Source organism: Poecilia mexicana, unplaced genomic scaffold (assembly GCF_051168715.1).
Source record: "Poecilia mexicana isolate PSO_F unplaced genomic scaffold, ASM5116871v1 scaffold_13, whole genome shotgun sequence".
In the NCBI taxonomy this organism is placed as follows: Eukaryota; Metazoa; Chordata; class Actinopteri; order Cyprinodontiformes; family Poeciliidae; genus Poecilia; species Poecilia mexicana.
In genome coordinates this window covers 7,052,268-7,069,925 of record NW_028263382.1, presented here as the reverse complement: position 1 = coordinate 7,069,925, position 17,658 = coordinate 7,052,268, and the positions used below count along the sequence as shown (strand labels likewise).

The following is a 17,658-nucleotide window of genomic DNA, read 5'->3' as shown; positions in this document are numbered from 1 at the left end:
CCAAAACAACCAATCAGAACCAGTAGGAGGCTCTTAGTGCTGTCAGTTAGCCTCATTCACTCACTGCTAAATGTGCTAATGGGGGAGAAACAACATATCAATACAAGAAACTGTTTATCTGCCATCATTGGTAACTATGCTGTCTAAACTGAGCATTCAGAGTTTGAATCTGCACAGCTCTGTGCTATGCTAGCTGCAGCACGGCACAAATTGAGGGGAGGAAGGATGAGCAGCACCTCATGAGATTGTGATTGACAGCACTAAAACACTCCTGCCACTGACTGGTTGTTTCTAGCACTGGGAGAAAGCAGAGGAAATAGATTTTTCACAGATTACCTCTCATACCATACTGTCACAACATAGTGACAGTTTTAACAAATATGTGAAAAAATATTTATATAAAAGTGACATACTGTCACTTTAATTTCACTCAGGAGAGGACGGGTCACGAGGGACGTGGGTTAGAGCTGCTGCTGCTGACTGACTCATCTGTTAAGTGGTAAAAGGTACAAGGGACAAGTTAAATATGTTGGTAATTTTTTCCTTAGTTCATTAAATGCTAGTGAAAAGGAGGCAAACAGTAGTTTGTAGCTAAGCTAATTACGCTAAATGGTTGATAATCTCACACAGTCTACTCACCTCTCTTGGAGAAGAACTGGGTTACAAATTAACACTCTTGCCTTTTTCTGTCTATGCCTGTCTTTATTTGCTGTGTTTTAAATGTTTTATTTTTTGCTTTTATTGCTCTGGGATAATTTGCTTTATGTTCATAATATTGGCTAAAATTAAAATGACCAAGTCTATTCTGACCAACTGGGTCCAGATTCACTTCAAAAATGTTAAGTTTTTGTTGAGTTTTATTTAGTTACTTGAATAGTAAAGTGAAGATAAAAACAGAAACAGCTGGGTACAAACATTTTTATAGATATTAAAAAGTGTACAGTCAGAACATTAAATCTGCAGTAGTTTGAGTCTGTATGACAGACACTTTATACACAAACTCACTTTTCACCAGAATCTCTTTTTTTTTTACATAACTTCAAGTTTTTAAAATTTTTCTTTGTAACAGATTCATAAAAAAAAATCCATGTTGAAAAAATGAATCAATTTACGTGATCCACATGTTGATAAAGTGTTTTTAGGTGTTTGTGGGAAGGCTGGTGCAGGAATAAGGTTTCCTCCTTTGGTTTGAAATCTGGCGTTGCCATGGTGATGACATGATCCGCTGGATTCTGGGTTTTATGTCTGATGAGCCATCTGAGAGATTTTCTGCAGCATTTCCTCCGACTGCAGCTGCTCCAGAGTCAGCAGAGACAGACCCAGCTGGTCCTCCTGCAAAGACGTTTCATTTGGTCAGAGATTTATAAAGCTTACTTAAAACTAACCAAATGATTTAAAATATACTTTAATTTAATGCATTTGAAACTTTGTTTTTTTTAATATTTGCTTATTATCCACTCCAGTGTTAAAAAGAAAGAAACCACTGTTGTAGTCAACGACTGAGTTTAAAGGATGATTAGACAGAAACACCAACAGTAAGTGGGTAAGTTACTGTGCTGCTGCTACATCTCAAATAATCAGAACATGGTGAAAAAAATTATTTTTCTCATTTATTTCAGAAAGTGAAACATTTAAAGCATTTATTTGTTGTAATTTTGATTATTTTTGGCTCATAGAAAATAAAAACCCCAAATTCAGAGCATTGGGGAATTTTAATTATTAAATAATACCGATAAATATATATAAATATATTTTAAAAGTAAAAAAATTGACTTCTCAAACTCATTATGTCCTTAATTCTTTTTAGAATATTTTTGAGGTTAATCTAAAAATTTCACATTCAACTTTTCTAACTCATAAATTTTGAGATTAATCTGAGAAATTTTCTAAAAAAAAAAAGGAATTTTCTGTGTTTTCCAGCAAATTTTCAACTTTTCAAACGGAAAGTTTCTTGCTTTTTTTCTCTAAAATATATATTTTTTAAGTTCTCAGAATTTCCAAATATTTTCTAGCAAATTTCCAACTTCACAAACTCAAAAATGTTTTATTATTTTTCTATAAATTTCCTGAGTCAAATTTTCAGAGAGAAATGTCATTTCTGATAAATGTGTTTCATTTCCACTCATGAAGCTTGACAATCCTCTTAAGGCCACATTTATCCCTTTTCCTTCCACACTTTTTCCTTCCATTTAACTTTCTGATAACATATTTGGATACAGCACTCTTAATCAGCTTCTTAACTGCATTTATTTATATTTTCAAATTTACTGATATTTATTTATATTTTTGTGGAACAAAAAGTGGAGAAATTAGTAAAAAATAACATTTCAGATCACAATAAATGATAAACAACAAACAATACAATCAATGTTAAGGTGTGACACCATGATTATGTAAAAAACTTTTTCACAATATTGTAATTTTATGGAATGTGCCTGTGGCTGGTGGTTACCTGTCTGAACGGCTGAGCCATCTGACGCAGGAAGTGCTTGGACAGCTGGACGGCTTCGTCCACGGTGAGGTTCAGGCTGCCGTCGTTGATGTGCTCCTGAATCCAACGAGGAAGTTTCCCACGTTTGTCTGATCGAGCGTATCTCTGCGAACAAAAAGCTCAAATTACTCCCAAATCTACTGATCCAAGTTATTATTAATGAGTTTATCTAAAGCGGCCATTTTCTCTTGAATCAAGATGGCCGACCATCGTTCCATAACATGTGGGACTCACTATTTCATAATGTGCTGACACAAAATTTTAACATTATTTTGTGTCTGATGTATTAAATACTGACTGAATAAACAGAAATGACTAAACTTAGACATTTATAAAACATAACAAAAGGGGAACCTATTAAGCTGCTGAATAGAAAAATTAAAGATGAAAAACATAAAATATGTGAAATACTTTATTCCAAGGCACTTTCCGTTTTTGCTCTTCATGTAAAAATTTCAATGTTATTAACTCACAAAAAACCAAACGAGGAGAAGCAGCATTCAGTTTCTATGCACCACAGATGTGGAACAAACTTCCAGAAAACTGTAAAACAGTTGAAACACTGGGTGCCTTTAAATCTCAACTTAAAACCCACCTGTTTAGAGTTGCTTATGGCTAAATTAGGGTTAGAGTCCCTTGAGTAAAACGTGGGTTAGAGTCCCAGTTAAACAACGTTTAACTAAAGTCCTACAGGGTTTAAAGTCCCAGTTGATCCCGTTTCAACTAAAACCTTGAGGTTGGAGTCCTTGTCAAACGGCGTTTTGACTAAAGTCTCAGAGGGTTAGAGCCCCAGATAAGGGCAGGGGTGAGGGTGTCATCCCCCCAGGTTGAAAAGGGGTGCGGGTTTTAATGTTTTTATCTTTTTTAATCTTTTTCTTCTTTAAAATCTTTCTCTTTCTCACTGTTTATTCAATGTCACATGCTGTTTTCTTTAATTCTGTAAAGCACTTTGAAATGCCTTACTGCTGAAATGTGCTATAAAAAAATAAAAAATCTCAAAATCAGCTGTTTGTTGGAGTCATCTCCTCTGCGTCTCTGTCCTCCCTTTGAACCAGATCAATAATCATTAAATCAGAAATTGGTGCTGATCCATCATGCAGCGCGGCTGAAATAACGGCATTAATTATGATAACTTTAATAAGGTTGTCAAGTGTTTTTCTAAACAGAACCACATAAAGAGCTTTTTTTAATTCTTTCATCAACGGTTCAATTGTGAGCAGTGGCGCCCTCTGCTGGACAATGATAAAACTACGACACTAAAAGATTGAACAAACTCCATAAGTTCATCTATCGGAACTAATTTTAATCTAGTAAACCATTAATCGTAAGTTGATTAATTCTTTGCATTCATACCATAAATCTTTTCTTTGTGTGTTTACAGTTTCGCCGCTCACCTTGTCAGCAAAGATCATGAGGCCGTAGTCCGTCTTGCCTCTGATGGCTCTGCCGACGCACTGAGCGGCGTGACGCATGGCGTCGAACGTCAGGAAGTCGTTCTCTCTGATCTGAAACTGATCCCGCAGATACTCCAGCCGAGCCTGACGGACAAAAACAGCCAACAGGGTCAGCAGGAGGAAGCTGTCACTGCCTGTCAGTCTGGGAAGGAAGATTTCCTTTTATACTAATAAAGACATGATGAAATAAATCATTTTTGAAAAATAATGCATGAAACAAGATTGTTAGTTTTGTACTTGATGTTTGAGTCCTAAACAAATATGAGAGAAAAACTTAACATCGTGCAAAACTATTCAGCTGCGTTTTCCTGGTTATAATCTTGGCCTTAATGTTATTCTGAATGTGGTTTGTTTGTTTTATTCTGTGAGACAATAAATTATGTTAATATTATATTCTGAATCTATTCAGTTTATGTGTCAAAAATAAAATTTTGTTTATTTGAAGTTTAGTTTCAATAGTTAAGACTGAACGATTCTCACCTTCAGGATGCGGCTCTGAGTGTAAACATACGGGACTCCAAACATGATAACCGCTCGGCCAAAATGGTGAACTGAACAAACAACAAAAATAAAAGCACAATTATTTGTCCGTTGAATCCCTTTCATCGGACGGATCTGAATTACTTACCGAAGTCTATTCCTTCAGAAACCTTCCCTCGGGCCACAGAGAGCAGGATGGCTCCTCGGCCGTTCTCACACGCCTAACGAGAAACAAAATAAGAAAAATAAATCTCATCTTAGCTGCTTTAAACACTAAAAAACTAAACTCCCAGAATTCCTCTGACCTCCTGGTACTTTTCCAGAGCCATGCTGGTTTCCGCTGCGTCCTGCGTTTCGATGAAGATCAGCTTGTTTTTCTGGATGTTCTCCAGGATCCCCTGCAAACAGAAACCCGGAGCCGTTTCCTTTAGCGGACCCGTCTGGCCGCCTGAAAGCAGCACCGCGTTGCCGACACCGACCTGTTCGTACCAAGACGCCACGATGTTCTCCATGTAGACGTAGCTGGTGAAAAACGCAACGATCCCGTCGGGAACGACCGCCGACATCTCCAGGAGGAGGTTGCCATAGTTACGGATCACAGCTGCAAAATGACCGCGGATCAGATCAGCGAGTTCAGGGGTGTTCAAAGTGCGGCGCGGGGGCCGTTCGCGGCCCTCGAAATGGTTCTGTGTGGACTTTGTTCACAATTCAAGAATAGCACAGATTTATCTCTCCAGACTGTTGATGGTGAAACACTTAAAATGAGTTGGAGTGAAATTTTTACTGATCAAAGAAAAAAGAAAAAGAAAATGATGCTAAACTGGGAACAAAAAGTTTGTTCAAAACAAAAACAATTGAAACTGAAAAAAGGTTTTTCAGGTTATAAAAGTGAAGCAGATAATTTTCAAAACAAATCACACACACAGAATATTTCCAGTTTCCTTGGTCCCTGAATTGAAGCAGAGAGAAAAATCTGAAAGTCATAAAACAAACCTTGACTCTGATCTTCTTTTGAATTTTTTTTTCAGTTTCAAATATTTTTTTTAACATTTCATTTTCCTTAATTCAGCTTAAAAATATTTATTTCTATTTCAAACCTTTTTTTTTCACATTTTTACCCCAATTTCAAATCATTTTTTAGTCTAGTTATGTTTTCAGTTTTAAATCTTTCTTGAGTTTCAAACCTTTAATTTCAGTTTTAAAGAATTTTTTTTCAGTTTCAAATCGTTTTTCTTTTCAGCAAACTTTATGAAACCCAATATAGCTCCATATATGCAGACAATTTAGAATAAACTCAAGCAACATGCAAACTGTCCATCTTTCAATGAACAATTTTTTTCTTTCATATTAATTTTATATCACCCATTTATTAAATTAGGCTAAATAAGAATGTTTTTTAAAAAATACAACCAGAAAAAAGGAACACATCATGATGTCTAGAATACATTTAAAATGATTTACAGGAACTTTCGATCAGGTAAATACGTTTCATTAAGATATCGTCTATGTAGTTTGTTTTTATAGTACTGTTGTTTTTGCATTTCTCAAAGCAAAAGAAGTAATTTTTGTTGCCCACGATTTCTTCTACTTCACAATGAGTCACTTCACAGTTTTGGCACCAGTTCCAAAACTTTGGACGGCTACATGTTAAAAATAAAATAAAACGGAACATATAGAAGCTCACCGAAATCCTCTCTCGTCTCGAACTTTGAGCTCAGAGCTACTTGGTCGTTTCCTCGGCCGACAATCTGTGCAAAAACAAAACATCATCAGGAGATGGAAGACAAAATGGCCACCGAGTGTGAATGAAGTGTTGCAGACCAGAGGACAGAGGCAGGTTCGTGCAAGCGTCATGGTGAAGGACGCCATGGTAACGGGTCGAAAGTCAAGGATGCGGGGGTAGATGTCCAACGGAGAGAGAGTCTGACGGGAGAACGGAGGGAGAAAACAGTTTAATTACTCAGAATACACCTTTAATAAAAAAAAAACAATTCTGCATGTTTATATTTTAAATTGTTAAGTTGAAAAGGATTCATACAGTAACATTCACTCTTTAAATATTTTCAAGATAAACTTTGAGATAAAAACAATACAAATGAACTAATAAAGGACATTTTCAATTCACTAATATGTGATATCATTTAATACAGATATTAATAATGATGTCCTGTGACAGTATTCTATAACAAAATATAACAAACTTTTATGTTTTGAAATGTCACACCTTCCAAGAACAAAGCATTAATTTGCTGTTACCCAGCTCAGTCCCCATAGAATGTGGGGAATGAGCCCAGCACTGTTACCAAGCAACGCTAACCCCGTTACCTAGCAACCCCAGCTAAGCCCAGCACTGTTACCAAGCTACGCTAACACCGTTACCTAGCAACCCCAGCTAAGCCCAGCACTGTTACCAAGCAACGCTAACCCCGTTACCTAGCAACCCCAGCTAAGACCAGCACTGTTACCAAGCAACGCTAACCCCGTTACCTAGCAACCCCAGCTAAGCCCAGCACTGTTACCAAGCTACGCTAACCCCGTTACCTAGCAACCCCAGCTAAGCCCAGCACTGTTACCAAGCAACGCTAACCCCGTTACCTAGCAACCCCAGCTAAGACCAGCACTGTTACTAAGCAACGCTAACCCCGTTACCTAGCAACCCCAGCTAAGCCCAGCACTGTTACCAAGCAACGCTAACCCCGTTACCTAGCAACCCCAGCTAAGACCAGCACTGTTACCAAGCAAAGCTAACCCCGTTACCTAGCAACCCCAGCTAAGCCCAGCACTGTTACCAAGCTACGCTAACCCCGTTACCTAGCAACCCCAGCTAAGCCCAGCACTGTTACCAAGCAACGCTAACCCCGTTACCTAGCAACCCCAGCTAAGACCAGCACTGTTACCAAGCAACGCTAACCCCGTTACCTAGCAACCCCAGCTAAGACCAGGACTGTTACCAAGCAACGCTAACCCCGTTACCTAGCAACCCCAGCTAAGCCCAGCACTGTTACCAAGCAACGCTAACCCCGTTACCAAACAACCCCAGCTAAGCCCAGCACTGTTACCAAGCAACGCTAACCCCGTTACCTAGCAACCCCAGCTAAGCCCAGCACTGTTACCAAGCAACGCTAACCCCGTTACCTAGCAACCCCAGCTAAGCCCAGCACTGTTACCAAGCAATGCTAACCCCGTTACCTAGCAACCCTCGGCAGCTTTGGTAACTATTTGACCAAAAACATGAAACTAACTAAATGTCTGAAAATATCCGGTTCCTGCTGTAAACAACATTTTCCAGATTTAAGCTTTTGATCAAGAATTAGATTTAACTTTATTACAAAACTTTGCAGTTTGAATATCAACCAGTTTGACTGATTTATACAGAAATGAAGCACTTTCAAAACCTAAAAATTCAAGCACCCGTAGGAACCCGGAATGGAATAAACAAGTTTGGGGAGGAAAAAGAGAGACGCACCCCTGAGGTGATGACGACCGACTGGAACCTCTGAAAAACAGGTTTGATGGCGATAGACGGGTCCATGCAGCTGGAAAACAGGGAGAGAACCGGGCCAAAAAGCAGGGATGCTAACAATTAACTTACAATAATCAATCAATGGTTTATTAAATTTAGTTTAATAAACCCTTAATGTTTCCTGTTAATTCTTTCCCACCTGAAGTGCAGCACAGGGTTGGCGATGGTTGGAGTTCTGTCCTCAAAAGGTTCGATGATGATGGTAAAACCTTTACAAGGAGAAATCTCTTAAAACTGAAGCTCTGTGCAGCACGCCTTACTAAAACAAGTTTACTGAAGGAATAAGAGGTTTGGTCAGGAGCCTGTTGGGACCTTGGCTGTAGGTGCTGACAAGAGTCGCAAAGTTGGAGATGAGCGTAACGGCCGAAAAGTCTGCGATGTCTGCGATCTCCAGAGTTCGCAGCAACGACTGCAGCCTCTCCGCGCAGAACCTGCAGCCACACAGTGGAGAAAAAAACTCTAAATATACAAATACATGCCAGTTATCCTGACAGTGTGACGCTTCCTCAGCTAAGCTAGTCGGTTAACATTAGAACCAACCAGAGGTGAATGCTTTGCACTGAAGAGAAGTTTGACTTTGATATATTTACAAGTTACTTCCAGAACCATATTCAAGTAAAAAGGTTTTACTGTTTAATACAATTTAATTTGTAAAATTGATGTAATCGACAAAACGTAAAATTATTTGCAGGTCTGGCTACTCAGAGGAATAAAATATTTTAAAGTGATTAAATATAAATATCCACCTTTCCAAATCTCAATATTTTAGAAAAACTCTGAAATTTTCGAGGTTTTCTACAAAATTTGTGAGATTAATTAAAAAATTTAAGAGTTTTTTTTCTAGACCATTATTGACATTATAAACTCATAAATATTTTTTCCCAAAAATTTCTGAATAATCTCAAAATTTAAGAGTTTTTTTTCTAGACCATTATTGACATTATAAACTCATAAATATTTTTTCCCAAAAATTTCTGAATAATCTCAGAATTTCTGAGTTTTTTTCTAGCAAGTTTTCAACTTTTCAAACTGAATTTTTTGTTTTTTCTAGCAAATTTCTCAGTTTAATCTCAAAATGTCTATTTTTTTTCTAGCAAACCTTCAACTTCTCAAATTCAGAAAATTTCTGACATTAATCTCAACATTTCTGAGAAGTTTGCCAGAAATGGACTTAAACATCTTCAATGGCCCTAATACATCATAATAATTGCATAAACAGAAGAAATAACATTTCTGATGTTTTTTCTAAAAAAAAAAAAACATCATTACTTTAAATTTATCAAGATGAAAAATCAGGATTATCATACGATGTTGATCCTTTAACACATCGGTATCATTCCTATAAGTAAAACTGAAAAGATATTTGACTGTTTTTGTCATGATGCCACACAGGATTGAGTGGAGTTTAAATGTAAATGCACCAGTTGGTGTCAAAATATCCTAAATATCGGCCATAGCAATATCAGCTATCAAAATCAGCCCTAATTTTTATATCAGTGCAATTGAAGCATTTCTATTCAACTCTATATGAGTGATAAGACGAAGCAATGGTTACATTTATTCTTAGCTGTTTAATATTTCTGCAGATCGCTCCGAGTTAGTAAGTTTATTTGTAAACCGTCCTGTGCAGAGAAACGAGGCTGACCTGAGAGGTTTTCTGTCGATGCAGACTTTGTCGAAGATGTCTTTGAGGAACTGCGGGGCGCTCTCCTGGACGACGTGCTGCACCCGCAGCCGGGCCTTCAGGTACTCCAGGAAACGCCGCAGGAAGCCGACAAAGTGTTCTGCCGTACGGATCGAACCGGGAACGGCCTCTACGGAGAGGAAGAGAGGAAAACAAGCAGTTCGCTTTACAAACACAATCTGATCACCGCAAAGCAGAAAACTGGAAACAGAGAAATAATCGGAGTTCCTCAGTTTGTTGGAAAGATTTTCAGGAAGATAAAGACCAGAATTTGAAAATAAGCTGGTCTAATGAATAGGACATCAAGTTTTAATTAATATTTTTTAATGCATTGCAATGTTATTGTTTCTACATGAAAACCATCTTATATGTTAAGTTTATTATTTAAGCATGTATTTGTTTGTCGGTGGGTTTTCATGGTATTTGAACGTTAGATGTTCAGCAGACCACAGTAGAAATGTCCACTGTAAGTTTATATTGACCTTTTAATTTGTAAAACATAACAAAACAGATGAAGACTCAGAACACAAGCATAAAAAATGAGTCTGGAAAAATATAGTAAAAAACTTGTATGAGAGTAAAGTTGTACAGTACGACTTTATTCTTGTATTATTACAACTTATTGCAACTATTCTCATATTGTTAAGGCTTTATTTTTGTATTATAGTGACTATTGTCATTGATTTTATTTCCACATTATTATGACTTTAATTACCATTTTCTGACTTTTTTCTAGTAATATTACGACTTTATTCTCATATTATTTGAACTCCAGTATCGGTAACAGAAACGTTCAGTTTGTGAGGCCTCCATCTTTCCCCATGTCAGGAGGAAGTAGGAGAATTTCCATTTTTGGAGTTTTAGTATGAAAAGTTTCTTAAAATGTGTTTGCATGAAAACAAGCACAGCTGCGAATGTTAGAAGAGCAGCGAGAGAAAAGATAAGGAGCGGTGGAGTGGCGGACCTTGCAGGACCTCGTCAGGTAGCACTGGGTTTGCCAGGTAGATGTCCGTTTCCCTGGCGACGTTGGCTTCCTTCAGCCCCTCCACCAGTCGTCTGTACTCCTCCCTCAGCTTGGCGGCATCCGTCTCCTTTATCCTGCAAAGGAAAAAAACGTTTCCACTTCGGTAACTATTGGACGGCCGGGAGAAGCTACTTAAGCTAAAATAATACCTGAACTACGACCCAGAATCCCAGAGGAGACATTTTCAGATTTTTACATTTACTAGGGTCCAACACTGTCGACCATTTTGTTTACAACAAGCAGCATTCAGCTTCTATGTACCACAAATCTGGAACAAACTTCCAGAAATGTTCCTTTAAATCTAGACTATGGTGGTTGCTTCTGAACCATAATAAATGGAATATTGGTCAACATATTTGATGATTATTGATCATTTTGATGATGACACTTGACAAACTGTGATGTTTGTTACTGGTTTCTCAGATCTGTAAAAAGTTATAACTTTTTATTCTTGTGTTTTTATGATGTAAATAACTTTTAACTGCCTTGTTGCTGAAATGTGCTACACAAAACTTGATTGACTGAACAACAACTTCAAAGCCAAATGTTTTCAGGAGCAAAGAGTAAATACAAACCATATCCAATAAATAAATCAATAAAGTCAAATTAAATTTAAGAAATAAACAAACATAAACAAAAACAAATAAAGATAAGTAATTTAAATATGTCTATATACAAAAAGATTAAATACACACTAAAACAAAGATTTAAAAAAAATTAAATGCAAACTAATAAAACAAATAAATTAATTAAAATATAATAAACATTAAACTAACTTGGAAAAAAAAGTGGGTTTATAGGAAATTTGAGGGATCAGTCTGGTCAGAAAGTGGAATTTACTTTTACATTTTCTATTTGTTCCTCTTATTTTGTTTAAAGATGTGCCAATCCGTCTCCCAGAGACTCCAATCTGCCATATTTCTCTCCATCGGCAGGTCAGGGTTTTTCTAAACATTGAAAACATGAAACTACTGACTTGTGTATCGTGTTTTGCAGCGTGTCCACGTTGTTCTGGCAGCGGTCCAGCGTTCGCCGAGTTATATTCACACTCATGGAGTCGATGCACACGTTGTCTGAGGAGCAAGAAGAAATTCAGACGACTTCATCGTAAACATTTTAATGGTTCAACGTCATCGTCTCCCCACCGATGTTATGGGCCTCATCAAACACCACCACTGACTTCTTGGCCAGCTCCTTGGACACCAGGTCGGCTATCTTTGGGTCCAGCAGGTAGTGGTAGCTGTACACGACGATGTTGGCATGAAGAATCTGGAAACACACAAAACCAGTACAGCTGATGCCTCTCATGCTAACGGTCCAATCAGAAGCGTTTCTGGCACCAACTAGTGGTCAGAAGATGAACTACATCTGGTTCCTGGAAGCTGAGATGAAAACTGAGACGACGGAATCAAAAACTCCAAAATATCTATAATCTGAGGTAAGCTGGTGATGAAATAAAAACATTTACCAGCGCACTTGATGTCTTTTACAACTATATTTCAGAAGAGACGACGTCTGACCACAATTCAAAAAGTTACATGTAATTTTGGGTTTGAAGCTTTTTTGCGACACCCAGCAACTAAGGAATGGAACAGTATTCTCATTGATTGGTGACATGCATCATGTGGGTACAACTTTAGAAACTATTATTAGAGGGATGTATTTTACACAACATAGAATATAATTATTACTTTAGATTCTGAATTAAAAAAACAAAAACATATTTAAATGTATAAAGAAATGCCATGTTTCTTATAGTGAAACAGGGAATAGATTTTGTTGTCATGTTTGAGCCATTTTGGAGCATTTGTTAGCATACCGCGTAGCGAGCCAGATAGTATGGACACCAGCCTTTCCTCCTGCCAAAGTCCTTCAGGTCGTCCAGGTTGTAGATGCCGGCAGGAAGAGGAACCTGTCGTCCAACCGCATCAAATTCCTGCAGCAACGAGCAATTAGGTCAAAGAAACGGAGAGTGAGGAGGTTACAGCTCTGAGGAATCATGGGGGAAAATTTCTCCACACTGCAAAACACAAAACCCTACCAAGTATTTTTGATCCAGTTTCTTGTGCAAATATCTCAGCACACTTGAAAAGTAACTTGCAAGAAACTTTTCAGCAAGAAACAGGAGCTTGTTTTGAGTCAATAATTCCTTAATATTGATGAAAAAGTTCTAGTTCTACTGGTATTTATAACAAGCACAACATAGAAAACTGTCTTGTTATAAATGAAATAATCTGCCAGTTGAACTAGAACTTTTTTTAAATCAATATTAAGGAATTATTGACCTAAAACAAACAGCAATTTCTTGCTGAAATGTTAATTGTAAGTTAGTTTTGTCTTATTTCCAGTATATAAACATATTTGCCTCAGAAACCAGACAAAAATACTTGGTGAAATTTGGTATTTTTGCAGTGTAGGATTTATTTTTAGTTTTTTGGTGGAAATTTACTTTTCACCATTATATATTTTTATTTAATCTACAATGACTCTAATGTTTTCTTTCTGTTCATTAACTGCATCCAAACTGAGAACTCCTACCATTTACCTTCCATAAACGCATCAGAGGTGGATTAGTGAAATTCATTTAGCATCTGATGAATATCAGGGACATTATGTTTGGTGATAATCTTCCAATTCATTCTTTTGGTTAAAAATTATTAAACATACTAAAGAACCTGCAGCTCATCTTTATTTTCTGTGTTTAAGTCTTTAGACTAAAAGGAATCGGTCAACAACCAATAAAACCTGATCAAATAAAACTGATGCGACAGTAAAAATTTAAGTTGCTTCATTACTTTTTTCTAGCTTACTGTAAAAATTTGAATTGAAATCATCTGCTGCAGTGAGTTCAGGCGTCTTCTTACCTCGTAGAAGCGACAGACAGGCAGGTTGGGATTGCTGTGGCGCTGAGCGCGGATGTAGGACGCCGTCAGACTGTGGCACTTCCCGTCTACCTCCTTCCCAAACCGCAGAGAGCTGACCTGCACAGAGAAAAGAAACAATTTTATTATCATTATCAAAACTCAAACGATTAATCGGATGAATCAGTTATTAGAAATAATTGTCAACTAATGTAGTAAGTGATTAGAGTTTGCAACTAGAGTATGCAGACTCTTAAAATGGGCCATTTGCTGACAGAACAACACTGAGTCGTAATTAACCAGTAGAAAAATATAAACATTTTGCATTTAAGATGAAAAAACACCATGTCTGTAAACATGTTCATCAAGTGACAGTTTTAACTTCATCTGGTTCAAATTATGTAAAATATATATAAAAATCTCCTTTTAAGTACCTTTTTCATCCAATTATTATTAATCGTTTAATCAAAAGAATAATCACCAGATCAGCCACAGGGTGTTCATGTTCAGTCCAACAGAAAACTTTCCATGTGTTGATTTAGGATTTTTTAGCTGCAGATTTGTCTTTTGCTACAAATGATCTAACATTTACTAAAGGAATTATATGTTACTGCATTTTAGGCAATAAAATGTTCATTTTTGTATTTAAAAATGTTATTGAATTGTTAGTTTATTTATATCTTTTATTTCTAGTAGCGTATAAAAAAGTCTTAAGAGGGTAAATGAAGATCTGCAGAATGTGGCAATTAATTCAATCCGCTGGAATAATCATTAGTTGGATCCCTAATCATTATTTTTGTAAATATTATTTCTCAGAGGTGTTGGAACGACAGTCCAGCAGTTCGTACCTCTGGGTGGATGCAGAGGTTCTTCCTGGAGGACAGAGACAGAGCCAGGAAGTTGTTCGCTTCTCCCGTTTCTTTGGCATAAAACTCCATCAGCTTCCTGAGTTCTTCCACAACCTCAACACACAGAAGCAGAAAGTTTTAAACCATCTTCCTATAAATCCACCACTTGTTGTTTCTCTGTAGAAGCGATTATTACAGAGGAAAACATGTTATTGACTTACTTTCTCGATTTCAGGAACTGTTCTGGAGCAGTAAATCAACTTGGTCACGTCCAGCGGAAACGCCTGAGAAACACAACAGGCTGTGATGAAGCGATCAGAACCGAGTCGTCAGAAGCTCCAAACGTTGGAGATGAAACTCACCCTCTGGTAGGCGACGATGAGAGACAGCAGAGAGATGGTCTTCCCTGTTCCTGACGGCATCTCCAGGACTCCATGACCCTGAACACACACAGGATCAGTTCACACACTGCAAAAACACAAAATCTTACCACGTAATTCTAATTTCCAGTTCAAATATCTTAGTGCACTTGAAATAAGGCAAAACTAACTTGGAAGTAACTTTTCAGCTAGAAATATCAGCTTGTTTTCAGTCAACAATTCCTCAATATGAATTAAAAAGTTCTAGCTCCTCTGACTGATTATTACATTTTTACCAATATATTTTTCTCCACGTTATAAGTGAAATAATTTACCAATGAAACTAGAATTTTTTCATCAGTATTAAGGAATTACTGACTTTAAACAAATGCACTCCCACATTTCCACGGGAACAAGATTTTTAAAAATGCTTGGTGCAAAAATGCAAAATCTTGCTAAGTCTAGTTCTACTGCAAATATATTGAAATAAGACTAAATTAACTCACAAGTAACTTTTCAAGGAGATATAGGAACTTGTTTTAAATAAATAATTCAAATTTTCACATTATTTTAGTGAAATAATCCACAAAGCACCATTTTTTTGTGTGCAAAGGATCGGACAAAGCAAATACAGATCGAATCATTAACAAGGTTTACAATACTACTTTTATATAAAAAAGTTATAAAGTAATTTCCGATTTAATTAGATTTTCCACAAATACAAAACTACTGAGACAGTTTTAGAGGAGAACTCCAGTAAACAAACTGTGTACAATAAGAAAAACACCGAACAAGATGGATGTTTCATTCTCTTTTTAATCAATACTTGATGTCAATAGTTAATTATTAACAAATTATTCCCTATGGGGTTTTTACAATAGGGAGTGTTTCTTTGTCTGCGTGAGTTTGTTGCACACATTTACGTAAAAAGACCCAAGTTTTATTTTATTTTTCTAATTGAAGAGATTGTGATTGGGGAAAAAAACCTACTTTTGCATCCAAAGTCCTCTTAAGCTCCAGCATGTAAGAGTACTGCTCCGGATAGATGTAATCATAAGGAAAATAGACCAGCAGACCCTCGATGTTCAGCCTGAAATGTCAAAGCCAGAGTTTAAGTTAATTCAATTTAGCTAAAACTTCATACATCCAGACAAAAACTAGCACCCCGCCAACTCGTTTTCTCCTATTTTAATGATTATTCCACTAGAAAATCACTCACTTCATGTTAGCGGACTGTTTAACAAAGATTCTTCTTAGTATCCTGGGTTTAAATGTTCATTTTAAACTAAAACTAAAGAAAAAGAGATGATAAAGCAGAGATTAGCAACGACACAAACTACTGCTGCTGGTGCTGCTTCTTCTTCTTCTTATTCTTATTCTTATTCTTATTCTTCTATGATTATTTACGTTGCTCGCGCTCTACTGCCACCAGAAGGGCGGACTGGAAACTGCATGATAAATCCAAAAACTTCATTATGTCGGGATATTATGTCCATTGCTTTAAATAGTCATCCAAAAAATTACTCAAGTAAGAGTATAAAAGTATTTTGTTAATGAGCAACTGATGATCTCATCAGATACAGGAAAAACTGCAATTTTATGTAAACCTCTTGTACTTTACAGACTATCATAACAAAATTAACACAAATAAATAACATAATGACAAAATAACACATTAATAAACACAAAAAATTCTTGTAATTCAAAGTTTTTCAGTAGAAAATGTATGGAACTAATATTTAGAGTAGGTAATGACAGAAACGACACAGCAGAGAATAACAAAGCTCGTGTCTGAACTGGAGGTCTCACTTCAACATAAACTGTAGGCTTGTGTTTGTGTCTGATGCTTTTTGATTAAAACAAGTTCTTCATTCAGTAACGTTGTCACATTGGGTAGAGTTTAATGTCCTCTTCAGACATCAGCCTTTATACCAAAAATCACAATCAGAAAAACATTTTATTTTGAAAAACTCAAAACAAAACCGACATGTTGGCTAATATATCAGCTGTTGATGCTTTACAGTCTACACAGCTTTACAGTTTTCAAGCCTTGAAACTTGAAAATGAAATATGATCTATGATCACTACAGTTACCGACTAATACAGAAAATAATTGTGAAATGCCTAAATTAAAGTCAGGAATGTTTACTGAATAATAGGTGTAGTAACTCTATTTTACCATTAGGGAGCAGTAAAAACTAAATTTTATAAACTGCAGCTGATTGCGTGGAGTTCTTCAGATTTCTACATATTTACAGATACATTAAAATGCATTAAATATAATAAAACAAATCAATGAATAATATTTAATATTATTATCAATTTAATATTATTATTAAATAATAATATATTATTAAATTATTAATATGATATATTAAAATACTATACATACCCATATATTTTTAATAGATGTTAAAATAATTTAATAAAATATAAAAATATGCATATAAAAATGTATTAAAAAAATACACTAATATTTGATAACAGTAATTATAAACTAATAATTTTAATGAAATATGAAAAATTATATACATCTAAAAACAATGTATTAGAAATAAAATAAAAATAAATATTTTATATTTTAATAACATAAAGTAACTCATGTCAAAAAAGTCCAAAAAATAAATTGTTCATATTTAATATATTACATAAAAAAGAAATGTATAACAGTAGTAAAAATGTCTGTTCTCAGTCACTAATCTCAAAGTGAAGCTGATTTATTATATTGATTTATCACGTGTAGAGTGAAATATTCCAAGTGTTTATTTATTGTAATTTAGATGACTATGGCTTACAGATCATAAAAACATCCATTTTATTATTGTTCTGATATATTTAAATTTTCTGAGATTATTTTCCAAGTTTTTCATTCTCTGTGAGTCATAATCATCAAAATTAGAAGAAATTTCTGCTGAAATTAACTTTTTTATAGAA

At 35.9% G+C, this 17,658-nt stretch overlaps 1 protein-coding gene across 1 annotated transcript; it reads right to left on the bottom strand.

The window, feature by feature from the left end:
- Positions 1-839: 839 nt before the first annotated feature.
- On the bottom strand, positions 840-16,108 carry ercc2 (excision repair cross-complementation group 2). Its single transcript, XM_015013095.2, has 23 exons — positions 15,944-16,108; positions 15,715-15,814; positions 14,728-14,805; positions 14,587-14,649; positions 14,366-14,479; positions 13,521-13,637; positions 12,476-12,592; positions 11,802-11,925; positions 11,633-11,729; positions 10,597-10,730; positions 9,594-9,762; positions 8,261-8,379; positions 8,088-8,157; positions 7,892-7,961; positions 6,247-6,348; positions 6,110-6,173; positions 4,905-5,026; positions 4,731-4,823; positions 4,574-4,646; positions 4,426-4,496; positions 3,886-4,029; positions 2,453-2,596; positions 840-1,332 (listed from the first exon to the last, which is right to left on the bottom strand). The coding sequence occupies exons 1-23, from the start codon at positions 15,946-15,948 to the stop codon at positions 1,240-1,242; spliced, it is 2,283 nt and encodes a 760-aa protein (XP_014868581.1). The 5' UTR covers positions 15,949-16,108; the 3' UTR covers positions 840-1,239.
- Positions 16,109-17,658: the final 1,550 nt, after the last annotated feature.

Excerpts from the sequence above, each read along its gene's own strand:
- ercc2 (XM_015013095.2), bottom strand. Across the intron at positions 8,158-8,260 it reads TGTCAGCACCTACAGCCAAG|GTTTTACCATCATCATCGAA; the intron begins GTCCCAACAGGC and ends CTCCTTGTAAAG. Across the intron at positions 4,647-4,730 it reads CTCTGGAAAAGTACCAGGAG|GCGTGTGAGAACGGCCGAGG; the intron begins GTCAGAGGAATT and ends GTTTCTCGTTAG.